The 18,942-nt window shown below is 44.9% G+C and overlaps 2 protein-coding genes across 11 annotated transcripts in view; one reads left to right on the top strand and one right to left on the bottom strand.

The window, feature by feature from the left end:
- The window catches only part of USP8 (ubiquitin specific peptidase 8), an 88,714-nt gene that overhangs the window by 45,267 nt on the left and 24,505 nt on the right, over window positions 1-18,942 (top strand). The gene's annotated exons all lie outside the window — the stretch shown is intronic.
- USP50 (ubiquitin specific peptidase 50) lies at window positions 552-17,148 on the bottom strand. The gene is made up of 8 exons (XM_075133308.1): window positions 16,970-17,148; window positions 12,741-12,773; window positions 11,177-11,377; window positions 9,584-9,779; window positions 7,405-7,611; window positions 3,643-3,785; window positions 2,320-2,452; window positions 552-956 (listed from the first exon to the last, which is right to left on the bottom strand). The coding sequence occupies exons 1-8, from the start codon at window positions 17,146-17,148 to the stop codon at window positions 765-767; spliced, it is 1,284 nt and encodes a 427-aa protein (XP_074989409.1). The 3' UTR covers window positions 552-764.

Here is an 18,942-nt window from a genome sequence, read left to right as displayed (position 1 = left end):
AGCAGGTGCAGGAAATGGCTTTTTCTTTGAGTGAGCCCAACTTCCAGTTCTGGGGCTCTGTGCTACTAATAGACAATTGTATGCGCATAAGGAAGGGATTAGGGAGGCCACACAAAGAGGAAGTGTGTGTGTGCTGGGTGAGGTTAGAGCAACGAGTGTAGGACAGGGGTGAGGCCATGTGAGCTCTTTCCTCAAGGGAGCCCCCTGCCTTTAAACACTGTCATTAATATTAGCACTGTCAGCTGGCTGTTTTTGTCCATAGGCTTTCATACTGAATCTACTAGTGCTGTGGGGTGGGCAGGGTGGAAGGAGGTTATATTTGGGAAGCTCTGGCAGAGCAAGTGGATTGGGGCACCTGAACAGTAGAGAAGAGGGGAGCGCTTGTCTGGAGGAAGCTATCATGTATTTGATTTGTCTCTAAGCAAGCTCCATATTGCCCCTATGTTTAGAAGGGGTGCTGCCATTGTGCAAACCATAATAATAATGGAGCTGAGAATATTAGTGAGAGGCTTTTTAGAAATAACTTAATAGAGGGAAGTGATGTGCTTTGTAGAAGGACACTCCTCCGCTTATTACTGAACGTTGTGCTGCAGAGGTCAACTTTCAGTTTTCTCCCTTGAAATCAATTTCTAAGCATAATCAGAAAGATCACAATAGACAGTCAAGCAATGCAGATGCACTAGTTTAATGGTAAAATGGGACTTGACTTAGCTACCATTGTCAGTGAATTCTAATAATTGGACTGTTCTCACAGAGACATTTTCCTAGTACTTATGGGTTTTGGTAGGTACAGAGAAGGCTTTACAGCTGTAGAATAGGAGATAAGCTGCAGCCGATTGCACTGAGGATTGTGGAATCTCGCTGACCTGTGCATCATCAAAGCTGTACCAGTTCTGGGTGAGCGTGTGCTTGCAGAATGCCGTATAATGGCCACCATCCAGATAACCAAAATGGTTCTACAACAAGAAAGTTGAGAGAGAGAAATCACTTTCAATTTTAGCAAAGACTCAAAGCCAGGGATCTGGTGATCATTTTTATTTGCACTCAGCTATTATAATGATGGGAAAAAATAAGATTCCAGTTTCCCTTTACCCCAAAGAAACACTTGAAATAGGTAGAGCTCTGCGGAAGAAGAGCAAGTCAATGCTGTCTGGCCAGTAATTACATTTTTTTCCACATTGGGAGATCAAACTTACAGCCCCGCTAGCAGCTCTGACCTGGCAATCCATCTCCCAGCAAAACTCACATTGACCAGGCCCAAAAACTGAACATTGTTTACCCACACTCAAGGGCTGAAGGAGCCGTCCTTGTGTTTAGAAGCTTTCAGGTGGAAGCACTTTCAATCAGCGTGAGGAAAAGAAATAGGGTATTTACTAAACAGCCTGCATCCAGAGTTGGACAAAAAAGTGCAATTAGCTTGAAGGAATCACTGACCTGTTCTATCTTTCAGTGTTTGCCCTGTATTTAATTATTTCACTGGCTTGACACAGGGTCTGTCTACACAGGAATTGGCACCCTGTGGGGTACTGCATAATAATACCATAGTATCATGCCCAAGTAATAAAATAGGTTTGATATCACTATACAAGTAGTACCAAATTGTGTTAATCATTGTACAGACCTGTAACACAATTCGAAACCAGTCACAGTTAAACAGCAATTTGGCTCCATCACCACAGACAACACCAAGCCATGTTATAACAGGGTTGGGGACTAGCGTGTTATATTCCATGATGCCCTGATACTCAAATTGTATCTGTGTACAGGCCTGTAACTAGCATTCAATCCTGAAAGCCAGAGAATTTTCAGTCGGGGTACCCAGCCATCTTCCATTAGCCAATGAAAAATGTGTTAATTTTATCAGTAATGGGTTAGTTGAGGAAGCGTCTCCTAATTCTGAAATGCCAGCTCTGTATAAGTCAGTGATGGTTGTATCTGTACCATTTTTTTTCCCTGTTCTGTAAACTTTGGGTGCTGAGGCAGAGAGGACTTGCCTGCTTGTTTGCGTAGGACCAAGATCAATGACTGATTTCATTCACAAAAAGAAAAGGAGTACTTGTGGCACCTTAGAGACTAACCAATTTATTTGAGCATAAGCTTTCGTGAGCTACAGCTCACTTCAGTGAAAGCTTATGCTCAAATAAATTGGTTAGTCTCTAAGGTGCCACTGGTACTCCTTTTCGTCAAGGTGCCACAAGTACTCCTTTTCTTTTTGCGAATACAGCCTAACACGGCTGCTACTCTGACACCTGATTTCATTCAAACAAACATTCATAGTATTCCCAATAAAGCTAGGCTATAACTTTGCATCCAACTTACCACCACAGCACACAAGTTGTATTTTGGATTCTTCCGAAAGAGTGGATAAATATAAGGCGAAAGATCCAAGTTGCTTAGTGGATAGTAGATGTTAGTCCCCAGTTTCCTTTTGTAGCTGCCTTGATAGTCAAACCTGAAAATAAAACATTTTGAGACAGTATTTTCCACTACAAATGCTTTCAGTTCTTGTAATGCTGCACGTGCTTACCTTCACCTGGGCATTGGAAGGAATAACTAGCTACCGCCTGCTCAGCTCTTTGAAATGTGAAGTGCTCTCCTCTTAATGCTAAGGATTATTGCAAGCAGGTAGAAAATTACTGCCCCAAAGAAAGATTAAATAAATAGATTGCAAGTGACATTTTATAGTAAGAACAAGCAGGTTCGTGCTTTGTGAAATGTTCTTTTATTAGAATAGAAGTGTTGGGACTGAAAGGAAGGGACCAATGAGTGCACTGTCAATCTGTCACAAGATGCATGCTCAATGGGGGACCCTACATCCAACTTTAGCACTGATTCTGGCCATTGCAGCACGAACCATGGCAGAGTAATACTAGCTGAGGAGCTAGTGAGAAGAATGGAAGGAGTGAGATGGGTACACGGAAGGAGCAGGAAATGATCACTTTTTAAAAATAATTGATACATGATCAAACTTAACAAGAAGTGCTGGGCATTGAAGTAAGCCCACTATGAAGTTGTAGCCCAAACTTGCAGATTCTTTGATTTCCTCACCCACTCCACTGTTGAGGGCAAAATGGCTACAGAACACACAATTTTAAAATCTTGGGCTCAAATGCAATTGTACATTTCCCCCCGCCGAGCTTTGTAAAGGGATGGGTCGAGGAATAATGCCCTAATTGCATTGTTGATGTGGCAGAACACTGTTCTCTATTTTGTCCATCACAGTAGCTAGTAGCTCTGTAAGTGGCTATCAGGACGAGCATCATTTGTACTGTAAAATTCCATTTATTAATGTGATCCAGTTTTACAACAAACACCCATCTTTCTTCATTAATTCCACAATTCTATCACTTTCCCCTCTATGACCAATCCCTCCCCTTTCAGAATTGTCTCTATTGCAAAGGGAGAAGCAGGACAAAAATGCACTGAGATGGATGCAATTTGATGGATTCGATAAAGTAACACATTTTCTGGGTTTATCAGGAGTCCGACTCACATGCTTTTCCTGTTTTGTAACTATCCAGGTACTGTATGTGTAAAAAGACTACGTGCAATGATTTTCCCTTTCCTCTGAATGCAAGTGACCTTCTTACATCCCATGTAAATCAGAGGAGACGTAGTTGTCCTGCCAGATGTAGTCTGTACCTCTTTAAGTGAAAAATAACCATCTTTGGCGCCTTGCCTATGTTGGCCTTTACTGCAGCATCTTGCTTAGTTCCACAGAAGGAGCAGTGAATTTGATTGTTCCAGGTCAGTGTGTCTTGTTGAAAGAAACATTCAAGGCAGTCCTGTGAAAGGAAAACGTGTTTGGTAAAACAAACACTACACCTCTGTGTAGAGACGTGAATTTCTGACCACTAAGCCGGGTTAGAGAGGGTGTCTCAATAAGCCTGTTTGCAGAAGTCATCTTATGCAAGGCAACTTGTGCAGTGTTGTTTGTACACTGCAGAGGACATTTGTGCCACATGATTCAGTAAGGGTGTGACATTATGAGTGTACAGGGCCATAAGTAGGGCAGGGTGAGCGGGGCAGGCCCCACTAGTGACCCTTGACGGAGCAGGCTCCCCAGCACTAGGACCCTGGTGGGGCGGCAGGCGGGCAAGGCGCTGAGTGCTGCTTGGCCCCCACTGAGCATGCTCATTGCTCAGTAACATCAGCTGAAGCTGCTGCCCTCACTGGGGATTAAAAAGGTTAAAGGGGGTAAATTGGAGCGGGAGGGAGATGGGCAGGCTCTGAGCAAGGGGTGGAATCTGACTGTGCGCGGAAGGGTGTCAAACAGCTGGAGGCAGGGGCAGGAGAGGGACCAAGGAGCCAGGGGTCAGCCCAGGGGTAAGGCACTCCCAGATGGTGGCAGAGGGCAAAGCACAGCACAGGGAAGGGCAGAAAGGATAACAGTTACCCCAAGGGGATGAGCCACCTGCCCTGTTTGCAAAAATAGGGCAGGGCGGGGAGAGGGACTTCCATGCTTAGGAGGAAGTGTTGAGAGAGGAAAATGAAGAAGTTCTGGGCTGCTTGTGATTCTACTGTTGCTTCCCCCAACTGTAAAACAAAGTAAATATTGCACAAGTAAAACAGGCCTTAGTCAACGCTCCCTGTGCCCTCCTTTAGCTGTTTTTCTGTTACTGTGACTTACTTGTTGCCACCCAGCCTGATTCAGACTTTATTACAGAGAACAGAATAAGGAGCCTCCCTCTGATCCACTTGTCACAATGCTCCATTAACTGGCCAGCAATTGCACTCTCACATCAGGGAATTGACACCTTCAGGGCAGACTGGCCCAGGATGCTGAACATACCTTGGCTCTTTCTTTTAAAAGGCCTCTAATTTTGGGCTAGGGACATTTTTCAGTTGCCCAGACAGGTAAAACCACAGGCCATTTACTGTACAGGGGAACAGACCAATAGGGAAATCTGCACTGGGGGCAGATCTGGAGTGGGGCTGCTGGTGAGATATGCACTCGCAAAGAAACATGTCCGCTGTGACCTGTGCTTGTAGCATTCTGGGCTGTGACCCAGCTAGTCTGTTCCTGACTCCCTTCTCTACGAGACCAGGGCCATCACTTCGCTGATATGTCCATCCAGCCACTATAACCATGGCATTGACATTGTCTCACACTGAAGCACAGCATAATCGGATTTCACAGTCACCACAGCCATATACTTTCTTCGGTCTCCACACTTAGGCTGTGTCTACACTGCAGAGTTTTGGCGGCAAAAGTGTGGAGGCCTACACACTGCAATGCCACTTTCGGCAACAAAACTACTGTTTTGCTGACAAAATAAAACCCCCTCAATGAGAGGCATAGAGCGTTTTGAGGCAAAGTTAAAGCGACAACGCATCAGTGTAGACGCTGCGGTTCATTACGTTGACATAACTGGCCTACCCCAGTATCCCACAATGCCCACCATGACCACTCTGCTCATTGTTTTGAACTCAGCAGCCCTGCATGGGAAGCTTCAACATTCTGCAGCCTGGAGAGCTCACAGAGCTGCTGAGGATGCTGTGGGAGAACTGGGAGGGAATCACAGAACCATTAATGTGGACTGCAGGTAGGCAGAGCCGGCTGCTGCTGCAGGGGGAGGGAGGAAGGGGCAGGTTAGGGGGTGGAGATATCACTCCACCTGCTGTCTAAACTTAAAGAGACAGCATGCAGTGCGGAAGCACACTTCCCGAACATACATTGTCTCTCTCACATATACACTCCTCCCAACAGTCTTTCACACTCTTCCCCAACCCACACCGTCTCCCTCCCCACCACACTTCAGTTGAAAAGCGGCTGGCAATCTACTAGGATGCCCCTGGAACCATGCGATTGAGAAACTGCATCGTGTGATGCTGTACCTGCCCCATGAGGCACTGCAAACCCTTCCCAAAGCATCCTGCTGCCAGTTGCACAGTGGGATAGCTACCCACAGTGCACTGCTCTCTGTGTCGATGCAATAACTGCTAGTGCAGATGCGCTCTGCCGACACAAGGAGCAGAGTGTGGACATGCACCAGCGGTTTATTTAAAGGGCCTTAATTCAACTTTTGTCAACAAAACTCTGCAGTGGAGACAAAGCCCTAGGTGTGTGTGTTGCCTCGCCTGGCCAGAAGTCAAATGTCATAGAACCACAGAGTTAGAAGGGACCACAAGGGTCATCTAGTCTAACCCCCTGCCAAGATGCAGGATGTGTCATGCCTCTTATAAGCTGTCACAACATAGTTTCCCCAACTAAATGATACTTCCCACACTGGCCTTATACAAACAAGCCATGCTGCTATAATCCTTCACCTTTAATGGGGCATAATCACAATTTGCTTGGCAGGATTCAGCAGGAGAAATGATCAGGTATAAGCCAACCATCATAATATACCAGGAAGCAAACAATAATCAATACTCTTCTTAGGAAAATAAAATCACAATGCAAAAGGTAAAAAACAGAAATCTTACAAATTCCTCCTCCCTCGCCCCATGGCTGTTTTCCTTATATAAAGGCCAGAAAAAGGATGGCTTCTGCTTATACAGAATCGGATGCTATGGTGGTAATTCAATTGCTAGATAATCCATCTCCATGGTAAATTCATTCTTTGTTTACTTTTGAGTCCCTTTTATTCCCCGTTGAGAGACATGGCTGTTTATTCTAGCCACAGTCTCACTGTGGTATGGAAAACCATCACTATCACTTGTTTTTATAAACAGAAATGCAATTTTATGTCTTTCTGAATATGTTTTATGCCATTAAGTCAGTGCAGTATCCATATTTACTTTACGGTTATTTTCAGTCCATATAGAGTTTACTTCTTAAAGGTAATATAGGAGGATACTATAGAGATGTTAAAGGATTGTGTGAAAATTAATGTGGCACCTAAAAGAATCATACAGTAGCTTTTATTGTCTATGTACTGTACCAATATGCAAAAATAAAATGCATTATCATTACTCTAGAATATCCTAACTCGTATCATCTAAAAAAAACCCAAACAGTAGGGGGCCAGCATGCCTAGGTACAGTTCTGTGAGTGCACTTAGAATACAAAGCAGCTAAAATTTAATGTGTTTTCCTCTAAGGAAGCATTTTGATAAGTGAGAATTTGAAAGAAAATGCCTCACAGTTGCTTTCTATACAATACAAAATAAAATCGACATTTCTCTGGCCATTCCTCACTCCACAGCAATTCAGGGACATTTGCAAACAACACAAGCTACACTATTAACAGCCAAAGGGACAATGTAAGTCTGATCTAGCATCTCCTCTAGCCCTAGGGCCAAATTCTCTACTGAAAAGAGTGTCCCCCTTTTAGATGATGCCCTGGAACCGGCATGTGCTGGGAACATATTTCCTTAAGACGGTCTGTTAACATAAACCTTCCACCCCTATACTGAGCAGAGACCACCAGAAGCTGGGAGGAGCTATTAGAATTCCTACCTGTAGAGAGCATGCACTCTCAGAAGGGATGGGAAGAGAGAGAACTGTAAAGACCTCGTTCTTATCCGTGGTGGTCTGACACGCCAAGCATGAAATGTCATAACTGAGCTGCCCCTCAAAGAGCTGGGTGATGATTGATGTTTCACTGACAGTTCCCCTATCTTCCCTAGAAGTGGATGTGTTCCCAGAGCATCTCCTTTTGTATGACTGTAAGAAAAAGAAAAAAGAAAAAAACAAACAAACACTAACAAACTACTGACCCTGACCCTTATAAAAACATCTAAACATGCTTTGTACTGGTTGTCAAGAAAGCACACATGATCCCAGATGGCAGTAAAAACCTATTATTTATAATAATCCATTATTTATTCTGCTTCTTTATAAGACATTGCAATCCATATTTATAAATAGGGCCTAGTTGAATAGTGATTCATGAATAAAAGCATCGCTGTCGAGTTCACTGACTCATGGGGAGAGATTAGTTAAATTGTGAGAATTCAGTTAACAAATTCCAATGTTTTCATGAGTCTTAGCATGAAGTTGTCTGAAAAGCCAAACCAGAAGTTTTTTAGTTAAAAAAGAATATCTTCAGTTTAAAAAAGAAAATCTTCAGTCATTCATTCAGGAAGCAGAAGCTAGATCAGTCACACAACACAAATAATGAACAGTTGAGGTCAACAGTTTGTGAAGAGCTTATTCCACATTAATTTAGACAGAAAATTATTCTTCAGAACTTCTAGCAAATACTTACAGATGAGAAAATACCTTCCTGGGTTTGTAAAGGACGAGCTAACCAAGAAAGGGGGAATATTTGTAATGAATACTATTTGAAATGTATGGTTCACCCAGCTCCATTTATCAGCACCTCCAGCCATCAGCCCATCGCTGTTTGAAGCCTTTGTTTGGCCAAGTCGTAAACATGCGCTTAACATTGCACACTGAGTAGCTCCACTGAGATCAGTAGGGCTACTCATGGTGTGTAGAGCTGAGCAAATGCCTAAGTCTTTGCGGGGTCAAGGCCTTGTTAAGATCTCTTTAGCTACAGCCTCGCACTGTTTTCTTTTGTACAACTTTCAAACACCTCCCCAGTCTCATGTGTCAAACACCCTGCCCTTCTCTTCCTTCCAACAGTGCTTCCCTGGGAGGCATATTCTTTTATTTTCTCTGCATGAAGGAACCACTTTCTATTGCTTCTCATGATAGGGTCCAGCATGGAGCGCTCCCTTGTTCCACCACCTTCAGGATTCTCAACCGCAGAGCAAACAACAAAGGTGTAAACTGGAGCTGTAGGGCTGAGCTAACTGAACTGAACCCCCTGCCCGAGCAGCAGATAGCAGGGATAGAATCCAGAGACTGTCAACATTTTCCTGAACAGCAGTAACACTTGACGTCACCATAGTAGCTTTCTAGCTTCTAACTTGCTGTCCAAGCTAAGTAATCACAGTGCTGAGACGTCTAGCCTGGAATCGTAAATGGGGCAAGAAAAATCATCTGATTTTTTCTCTACGATCATTCTAAAGCAGAGCTTCGGTACACAGATAACTTCTGTGAGAGCACTGAGTGCATTTACAAATCAGATTACCTGGCAACTGGCTACATAAGTTAGCATTTGGTATTAAAATTATGTATAGAACTCTGTTACTCTGCAGCACTTTATATATCCAAAGTAAGCCATGCCCCCTATCACAAAGAGCAAAGAACCAAAGGACGATGAGAAACCACTGGACAGTACTGAGAGCAGATAGGCTGGAGGGACTTAATGCTGGTAAAGTGGTTTAAGAAAGGATTTGAAGGAAGAGAGAAGTAGAGGTGGATCTGGGCAGACAAGATGCTTGGCACAGGGAGGAAGCATGATAGGGAAGAGTATAGAGACTAGAGGGTGAGGAGGAGGAAATGACACCAGAGGTGTAGATGGGGGATTAGGTAGGGCCTTGGTGATGTAGATATGGAGCTTGAATTGGATGTGGTAATAGGAAGCTAATGAAGGGGTTAAAGGTTGCACTGTGTGTAGTAGTTGGAGAAAATGGAGAGATGATGATTTTAACAGCACCATTTTGTACAGTATGGAGGGAGAGAAGAGACAATTATTGTATCCATGCTCTTCAGTAACGAACTGCAGAGAGGAGGCAGATGTGCACTGACACTTCACAGTCCCAGAAGGCCATAACTGCGGTCTTACCTTCTTAAGAGCCTCATGTAATTCGTTCAGTACATAAATCAGAAACTCCTGGGCATCCTGCTGAGTCTTCTTGGTAAAAGCTGGGCATAAGTCACCAATGACTGAACGGAACACCTCTGGTGAGATGCACTCAAACTCTCCCAGCCACATGTCGGCCATCAAATAGGCAAAGGCGGTAGCAACCTCACCGTTTTCCCTGAGTAGAATAAAAGGGAGCTTTAGTTGGAGTACAGAGATGTGGTGGCTGTGCTTAAAACGTGAACACAAAAGCCAAGCTGAATGGGCAAAGGAAACATTCTGAGGAGCCATAGCCACAGTGCAGACTCTGCTTGTTGAAGGGTCACACTCACAATAGGCTATTTCAGTCTGTAGTCTAGGAGTACGCTTGGATTCCTCGCTGATGCTAAGCTCTCACATAGCAGCATCCATGAGTAATGCTCTCTATCATCTGGTTGGCTAGAAGTCTCCATCCTGTGCTGGTGAATGACCTAACCGCAGTTATTCATGCCTTGGTCCCTTCTCAGCTGGACTACAGCAATGCAACATACTTGGGCATGAAGTCTTCAGCACTTGGGAAACTCCAGTTAGTACGGAACACTGCAGCCATTCTCCTCATTAACGGAGGCTACCACAAGCACATCAGACCTGCTCTCCTCTCTCTATACTGGTTTCCCATAGAATATCAAATTAAATGCAAGGTCTTGATCCTTATCTTCACAGTGCTCCATGGCCTGGGCCCAGGATACCTGAAAGATTATCTAAAGTTCTGGGACCAAGACCCTGGTCAACAGCTTCACTCTTTTGGCATGACAGAACTCTCCACAAGAAGGGCAAGCTCATTTGTGCAGGAGACAGAACTTTCTCAGGGGCCAGTCTAAGATTGTGGAACAAACTCCCCCAGGAACTAAGACTTATCATAAACCTCACCACCTTCCAAAGCTCCAAGCGTAAGTTGCATTGCTTTGACCGTGCCTTCTCTAACATAAATACGCAGTAGCACGTATATTCAAACCAAACCAACTGCCTCCAATAAATACATAAGTAAATAAATAAACAGAATGCAATGCACTGCACATGCTTCACCCCAGTGGAGGGGATGAGAGAACAAATGGGTGACAGGTTAGTCACATTGCTTACTGCACCACAGGAAGGCGCTCAGATCCTACAATGAATGTGGTACAACAGCCCGCATAGGCCAGAGAAGAGGGAATTCAGAGAGAAGCCAGAAGGTGAACACTGGCTAGGAAAAGCAAGTTGAGGAAGAGGCAGAGATGGTGTGTGGGGCCTGGGAAGTCAGAGCAAAGTGTGCTGCTTTTGGTTTCCTTGTACAGATGAGTATTTCTGTGCTTTCTAACGCCAGGCTCCAGTTGAAACTTCATTTCTTTTGGAAAAACTTGCAATACTGAGATGGAAAAACACATCCCAAATACTTTTTGCTTGTAAGCTGCTTGGAACTGGCACAGTCTTTTTATTCTGTGTTTGTAAAGCGCCTGACACAATGGGTTCCCAGTCCATGACTGGGGCTCCTCTGAGCTACTGCAATACAAATAATAAATAGTAATAATAAAACAGAGAGCAAATAAATCTACTTACTTGTGTAGGGCTGTTACATACTTCCCTGAGAGAAAATACTCCACCAACGGGGATATACTGCAGAGGCACTGCAAAACTGCATTCATGTAGCAAGTGTTGCCCAAGTTACGCAGGCCAGTGAGTCCTTGGTACGGTTGGTTTGTCTCGTCGTTGGATTCCTCACTAGAATGCTTCGAATGCTCCAGGTGCACAGTTTCAGAACTGCATTTCCAACAAGAACAAAATCCAAAATTGTATTTTTGTCACCTAAAATGCAACCATCTCTTTATTACCACATTCAAACCGGCCTTATCTCAAAGAAAACCATTTCCTGCTGCATCAAGGTCTCTTTAGCAAGAATACTCCGTCATTGTCATAACTGTGGTTTATTTATTGAATCTAATAATATTCATATGGCCACTGATCACACGCAAAATAAAATTGACAAATTCAGAGCAAGTCAGAGAAGTTGCTACCAAATGTATTGGACAGGTCGGTACTGAATGTTGTGCATATTGTTATGTCTGCAAAATTAACACTTAGTTGGGGACCAAGCCTACATCTAAGTTGTCTCTGTTTTCTTGGAATGTTAAATTGCGATGTTAGTGAGCCAACCTCAGTTTGGAAGGGATTCAGATAATTAGTTTGCAATTATCTCTTTTACTTGCCGTTACTCACAACTTGCAAACCCTCTATTCCTGGAGCTCCCACTGACTTTACTAGGAGTTTGCAGGAGACTTGAAGGATCAAGCTCACCGTTTGTAGCACCCTGCTAGAAATTGGGAAGTACATTTTTTCATACCAGTTTTCCCCTCTTCTTTGGCAGGTGGATAGACATTTCCTCATGTGATTCCAGTGAAGCTTGACATTGGCATTTTATGGTTTGTTTGGGTTTTTTTTGTTTTTTTGTTACTTCTTTGTTAGGACACCAGAGTAACTAATTACAAGCCCCATTTGGTGAGGGATCAAAAGCCTGCTGGGCAGTACTGACTGCACCTTTCAGGATTGAACCCATGTCAGCATAGAGGGTGGCAGCAGGGCTTGCCTCGACCACCTATCTGCTTCACGTCTCTCCCACAGGTCACCCTATCCCCTGAATTCCACATTCAGTGCCCGGGTCCAGGTTTCTCCCTGCCTTGGATTACTTATCTATCCCTGTTCCCTGCCCGGTTTCACATGTGCCTCTAGCCTCTGAGCACAGCAAGCACTGTGGGTTGGGTTGGCTATGGCTGATCAGGGCTAGTGGGCACTAACATGAGTGGAGAGGGCAAACCCATCATGAATGAGGGATGGGCTGACAGGGACCTAACAACATCCAGGGCAGAGTTTAAAAAAATCAATGTTGGTGGAACAGGACTACAGCTATTTCCATTTTAACCCAGCTAGACACACACAACACTTGTGTCAGTTCGGCCGAGATGGAGAAGTCCGGCCCTCCTCCTCAGCCAACTGCCAGCAGGATGCCGCAGCCAAGCCTTATTTCCATCCCTTATTTCCCACACAGTCAAAATGGGAGGAGTTGTTTGTAGAGCAACTCAGTCCGTTCCCACAAAGGGTAGAATAGAAGCACTCGGACATTACCAACCTGGGAGGGCGTGTGGGTCGCGATAGGAAGTGCCTAGATCGGACGTAAGGAAACACAGGTCAGCATCAAATACTTGCAGGTGTCAAAGCCTGTAAAAATGTAGGGACCATGTTTGGCCTCTATAATTGAGGAGAGGAGATGCTGGAGAATCACATTAGAGCCAAGAACGTCTGATCTGAGGGGTACTTTCACAGAAAAGAAAAACATGGCCCATCTGCTTTCAGAGAGAAATTGAGTCCCTTCTGGTTAAAGTCTAAGGTGAGAAGGGACCATTGTGTTAATCTAGTCTGGCCTCCTATATCACACGGGCCATTGAGCTTCCGCAGAATAATTCCTACAACAGATCTTTTGGAAACACATCCAATCTTGATTTAAAACTCACTAGTGGTGGAGAATCTACCACAACCCTTCGCAATGAAACCAACAGCAAGTGCAGCAACTGGTGTTGAGAATACAGCAGATGAAGGAGACTGAGATGGTGACTGGGGTTGCCAACTTTCTAATAGCACAGAATCGAACACCCCTGCCCTGCCCCTGAGGCTCCGCCTCTGTCCCACCCCTTCTATGAGGCTCCGCCCCTGCTCACTCCATCCCCCCTCCCTCCATCGCTCACTCTCCCACAACCTCACTAACTGGAGCAGGGGGTTGGGTTGTGGGAGGGGAGTGAGGGCTCTGGCTGGCGGTGTGGGCTATAGGGTGAGGCCAGGGATGAGGGGTTTGGAGTGTGGGAAAGGGCTCTGGACTGGGGCAGGAGATTGGTGTGGGGGGGGATATGGGCTCTGGGCTGGAACCATAAATTAGGGGTTCAGGGTGTGGGAGAGGGCTACAGGCTGGGGCAGGGGTTTGGGGTGCGGGGTGGTGAGGGCTCTGGCTGGGGGTACGGGCTCTGGGGTGGGGCCAGGGATGAATGGTTTGAGGTGCAGGAGGAGCCTCTGGGCTGGGGCCAAAGGGTTCAGAGTGTGGGAGACATTGCAGGCTCCAACTGTGGGTATGGGCTCTGGGGTGGGTCCAGGGATGAGGGGTTTTGGGGTGCAGGAGTGGGCTCAGGGCAGGGGGTGAGGGCTCTAGGGTGGGGCCAGGGATGAGGAGTTTGGGGTGTAGGAGCAGGCTCAGGGCTGGGGCAGGGGTTTGGAGTGTGGGGTGCATTCTCTAGGGGAGAGTTTTGGTGTGGGGCAGGAGGTTGGAGTGTAGGGGCGGTATGAGAGCTCTGGGGTGGGGCCGGGGATGTGGGGCTTGGGGCGCAAGAAGGTGCTGGGGCAGGGGATTGGGGTGTTGGGGGTGTGCAGGCTCCAGGAGGGAGTTTGGGTATGGGAGGGGACTCCGTACTCCAAAACCCTGCCCAAGCCCGGAGTCCCAGCAGTGCTTTCTGTGGCTCCCAGGAAGGGGCCGCCAGGTCCCTGCAGTGCAGCCCACAGGCGCATGGCCGGCCAGTGGGGCTCCGCACGCTGCCCTCCTGTCAGCAGGCGCCACCCCCGCAACTCCCTTTGGTCGCGGTTCCTGGCCAATGGGAGCTGCTTAGCTGGCACTAGGCAGCGTGCAGAGAGTCCCTGGGCACCCATGCGCGTAGGGGCTGCAGGGACCTTGCGTCCACTTCCAGGAGCCTGCTTCCAGGAACTGCATGGAGCTAGGCAGGTGGAAAGCCATCGATTGATGTCTGGTTGGGCTAATATCAGTAGGGGATGATCGTTCTCTTTGATCATCTTTATGTCCAGCCCTGCAAGGTGCTGAGCACCCTCAATTCCCATTGACTTTAATGTTAGTGGAGAGTGCTTAATAGCTCACAGGAGACCTCAGCAGCACCTTGTATGGTTAGCCCTGAGGGATAAAGAGCCTGATGTGTTTCCCACAGTTTTAGTTTGTTTGGTCACCTGTGATGGATCCTGCATGCTTTTTCCACGTACATTAGTGACATATGCCTCCAAGGCTCCTAGAGGCCATTTTTCAGGATAGTGGATGAATTCCCCTCTCCCCTGCTTTCTGGCAGTGCCACTCGCTCCACATTATAGACGCTCTGTCAATTCTCTGCATTTTCCAGGCCTGAGCCTAGTGCTTTGTTTTTGTTAATGAATGAATGTTAGTCCTATAGTTTTACCCTAGGATACTCTCCGTGTTAGTCCTACAGACAAGTCTAGCGGCAGCAGCATTGCCCAGGGTCTCCGTTCCATGTTAGTCTGGTTCACAGTCAAAAGTTCCCACAGTACTGTGGCAATCCTCTATCTGTTTTCTCTGAGGATGCCTGCATGGACCTATGCTAGGTCATAGAAGTGCAAGAACGATAGCACATCTCCCTGGTGCCTCCTCTCCATTTCGGAATGGTGCTACTTTAGCAGGGTTAGCTAGAGGGGAATAACAAAGGAGTTTGGGAGCTTGTTTCCCTTGCTTTTGTTCCGTTAGCTCTATCCCCTTGGTCTTCTCCTCCCCCGACCTCCCAGCCAGTCCCAGTAGAGTGACTGATGTATAATTAAATGGTAACATACTAAAATATGAGGTCTTGCACTGACTCCATTTTATGTAATGTACGTGCTCTTGGAAGCCACGTATGACGGAAAACCACCACCAGCTAGGACTGGTCCTATTGAACTTTCCTACATACATATTTATTTCTCATTACCTTAGCAATGTTGCACATATACATTTGTTTTCCCCCAAAAACCTTCTCAAGCACACCAATACTCCCAAACTGCTCTCGCATTTTTAAAAAATTCGCTTACAAATGAGAAAATTGTCACCACTTTCTAATCAGCTCTGCCCATAGCCCCAGCTCCTTTTAAAATGCTCAGATGAATTCCATCTACTCTATTCAATATAAATTCATCACCTCTTTCCCAGCTTATGTTATAAAATGCAGACTCACAGAGAATAAAATATATTGAAATCATCAGGTGTCGATGTTGATTGGGAAGCCATCTCTTGGCTTGCAAAAGAGCTTGTTACTTCCACTGGCTTTGGGAAGCTACCTCTTACCCTCTTTTCTTCATTTCACCACCTCTTTTCTTTCCCTTTTCATACAGTCATTTCCTTATTTCATAGCATTTCTAGTACAATTGCCCCAAAGTATGTACTTGCCCTAGAATTCTCATTGTACTACCCCTACAATTCCAGTTTGGATTCTTCTGGCATCATAAGACAACATTCTACCTTGTTGCTATGTGATGCTGCCGACTTCCCATAAGTTCTGTTAAGGTCAGAAAACTGACTATATTGCACGTTTGTTCACATGTATCTTCCAGTTCATAGCTGCCAGTGGGGTGGGGTGGGGTGGGGGGTGTTCAATCTTGTTCCCACAGAGATGAATAGTAAAACGCCCATTGGATTTAATGTATGTAAGACCCAGCCCTGGTTTGTTAGCCTAAACTTTTCCACCTTGACAAAACTACTCACTGCGTTCTGATTGAAGAATTGTGCTGGTTATTGTAAATAGGAGGGAAAACAGAGCTGGGTTTTCAAACACCATTTTAGAGCATCTCTGAGGGTTAAGAAGAAATAACTGGTTTTTAAAATTGTATTAAAGTTACAATAAAATGTTAACATGGTATATCCTGCAGGATCAGGTTAACATTCAAGAACCTGGCTAAAGATTCTGGCTTGCTGGCTGGGGAGCCGCCTCCTCCTCTGAGTAAATCACAAAGGGTGACACACACACTAAACTTTGGGATGTTCAAAATTTAATTTAGACATGAATTTTGTAAATGATCTGTAATTTTGTAATAGACAGAACCAAAACCTTCAGATGTTGGAAATCTAGATCCGAATTTTGCAAGTTAAGCCATCTTCTTTAATAGATATATGTAGTTGTAAATAAACACACACATTCTCACATGCGTACACACTTTGTTTACACACAATTTTTTTAAAAATATTTCAAAAAAACAAACTAACATTGACTTCCTTCATATGTAAAACCTGTTCTGTTCAAATGTGCAAAAATTGAGGGTTGACTGAAGTCAAATGTATTCATCCCCCAAGGCAGAGATTTTGTAAACTCAGCTAGAGATCCTTTCCTAGAAGACTGGGACAGCTGCAGAGAATACAGAAGACAAGCATTGATGCAAGCAATGTGGATGAGAAGCCAAAAGACCTGCAGGTAAATGAATGGAGAGATATCTTTTCCTTTGGATAATGGAAATACTGCAGGCATTGTCCAGCCCTTCAGCTGATCTGCGGTTGAAGAATGTTCATACATTCTATGGGCATTCATGTGTAGATTACGTCCTGGAGATGATACATACCCAGAGTTGTGAGGGTCTTCCCAATAGGCAGTAAACAGAAATCTTATACAACAGGCAGAACATTCCTCTCTTATTCCCTTAATGGAAGCAGAACTCTCCAACTTCACGATGTATCTCATATAGTAATAAGATGTAAGAAGTTTGAGAAAGACATAAATCAAGGGGATATTTTCCCCCATAGTAAGTAAATATGTAACAGAATAAATACAGATATTTCATATACCCAGTTTCCAGAACCAGGAGGAGAGCCAGGTGCAAGTCACTATTGAACTGTGCACCACTCATCTGCACTTGGCATTTTTTGACACACGGAGTCTGTGCACAAGTGTAAAGCTTCTGGAATTCCTTGTAAGTCTGGCTTGCAGTAGGTGGATTTCTTGAAACACCTTTGCATCAGCATCTTTCCGATTCATCTCACATAGATGGTGCAGAATGTCCTGATAGCATACCCTGGAAAACTTTTACACTCTAGCTTGGAAAGAAGCAACAACCATAGGCTCTTGTGGACTTCCTTGGAAGTCTTCAGACAAGGCACATTGAAGAATAATGTCCATCCAAGCAAGAAGTTCCTTTTGTTCAACTGCCTTCCAAATTACTGGGCCCTTTTTAGTTTGGCAGCATTACTATTAATCTTCTTCCTAACTTTATCCAGTATAAAAATCATCTACTAGTAGGAAGCAGTACTCTCTCTTCATTAGCTTCTGATGAGAGTTAGGTCCAGGTTTTGCTTAGAAGCATCCCTGTTCTACTTCCCTGAAAGCTGCTGTTTTCACTTTATTGGTCTTAAAAGTAATGAACTTGGCACAGAAAGTCCCTAAGTCAAGCATAATTCTGACACCTTGACACTCCTCAGGGACCCACTGCATCTCCCGGATTGTTACAAATGCAGTGTCCACATTAGGACCAACATAGTTTTATTGCCCATGAATCAGGTCCCAACCTTTCAGTGGTGTCACAAAAGTTACTGCACATTTATACTAATTGTAAACCACAGTAGCAGCTGTTTATTGTGCATCCTTTGACTCCCAACTATACAAATAATGACTAAGCTAGTTTAGACTAACATGACTAACTACAACACCTTACACACCTCAGGATCAAATCATGAGCCCTATAATGCATCAACAAAAGCGCAAATTCAAACAAGGAAGGGAAAAAAACCCCTTCATAGTGAGTAATAAATTGTCATTTAGCATGATAGGTTAATTCTTTCTTAAACAATTCATAAATATCTGACAAAAATTAGCACTTTCTAGTAATATGAAAGGCATAAATATTTCACATTTATCCATTGTGCTGGATGCTGTACAGACCTAGGAAGAGATGGTCCCTGTATCAAAGAGCTATCTCAGTGTCATGTTAGCAGTGTCTGGTCATTGGCTTTTCTTAGAGTACGTCTACACTGTAGCTGGGAGTGAGCTTCCCAGCCTGGGTAGACAGACTCATACTAATAGGGCTTGTGCAAGCTAAAAATAGCAGTGTGGTCGTTGCTGGGTCTGAGCTCGGGTGGCTAGCCCGAGCCTCTGCTGGTGCAGCAACATTCACACTATTTTTAGCATGCTAGCTCAAGCTCCCCTGGTGCAAGTCTGTCTACCCAGGCTTCATCCTTGCTGCAGTGTAGACATACCAGTAGAGGGCAGAACACTGGGGAGGATGGAAGGACCGTCTGTCAGTAGAATCCTCAGGTGTCTTTTGCAGGCGTTATCTGATGCAGAAAAAACTGATCTGGCACAAATAGCCAAGACAAGACATTTCCTTCTTATTTTTTTTATATTTCAGTAGCACATAACCCCAGTCAAGGCTCAGGGTCCCATCGCAACAACAAAAGAAAGACACTGACTGCCCAGACAGCTTACAGTCTAGGTATCAGATAAAACATGATAGGTGTATGAAACAGAAGTAGGGCAGGGATGCTCCACCTTTCATACCCCCTGTGACCGGGGTCCTAGTGTGGGCCAGCTACGGTCACTCAA

This window comes from Caretta caretta, chromosome 10 (genome assembly GCF_965140235.1).
Source record: "Caretta caretta isolate rCarCar2 chromosome 10, rCarCar1.hap1, whole genome shotgun sequence".
Classification (NCBI taxonomy): Eukaryota; Metazoa; Chordata; order Testudines; family Cheloniidae; genus Caretta; species Caretta caretta.
The sequence above is the reverse complement of the archived record's forward strand: the minus strand, read 5'-3'. Positions and strand labels throughout refer to the sequence as shown.

Excerpts from the sequence above, each read along its gene's own strand:
- USP50 (XM_075133308.1), bottom strand. The coding sequence starts at position 17,148 with ATGGGGGAAAATATCCCCTTGATTTATGTCTTTCTCAAACTTCTTACA. Across the intron at positions 7,612-9,583 it reads TACATGAGGCTCTTAAGAAG|TCATACAAAAGGAGATGCTC; the intron begins GTAAGACCGCAG and ends TTTTTCTTACAG. Across the intron at positions 3,786-7,404 it reads AGAGTGCATGCTCTCTACAG|GACTGCCTTGAATGTTTCTT; the intron begins GTAGGAATTCTA and ends TTCCTTTCACAG.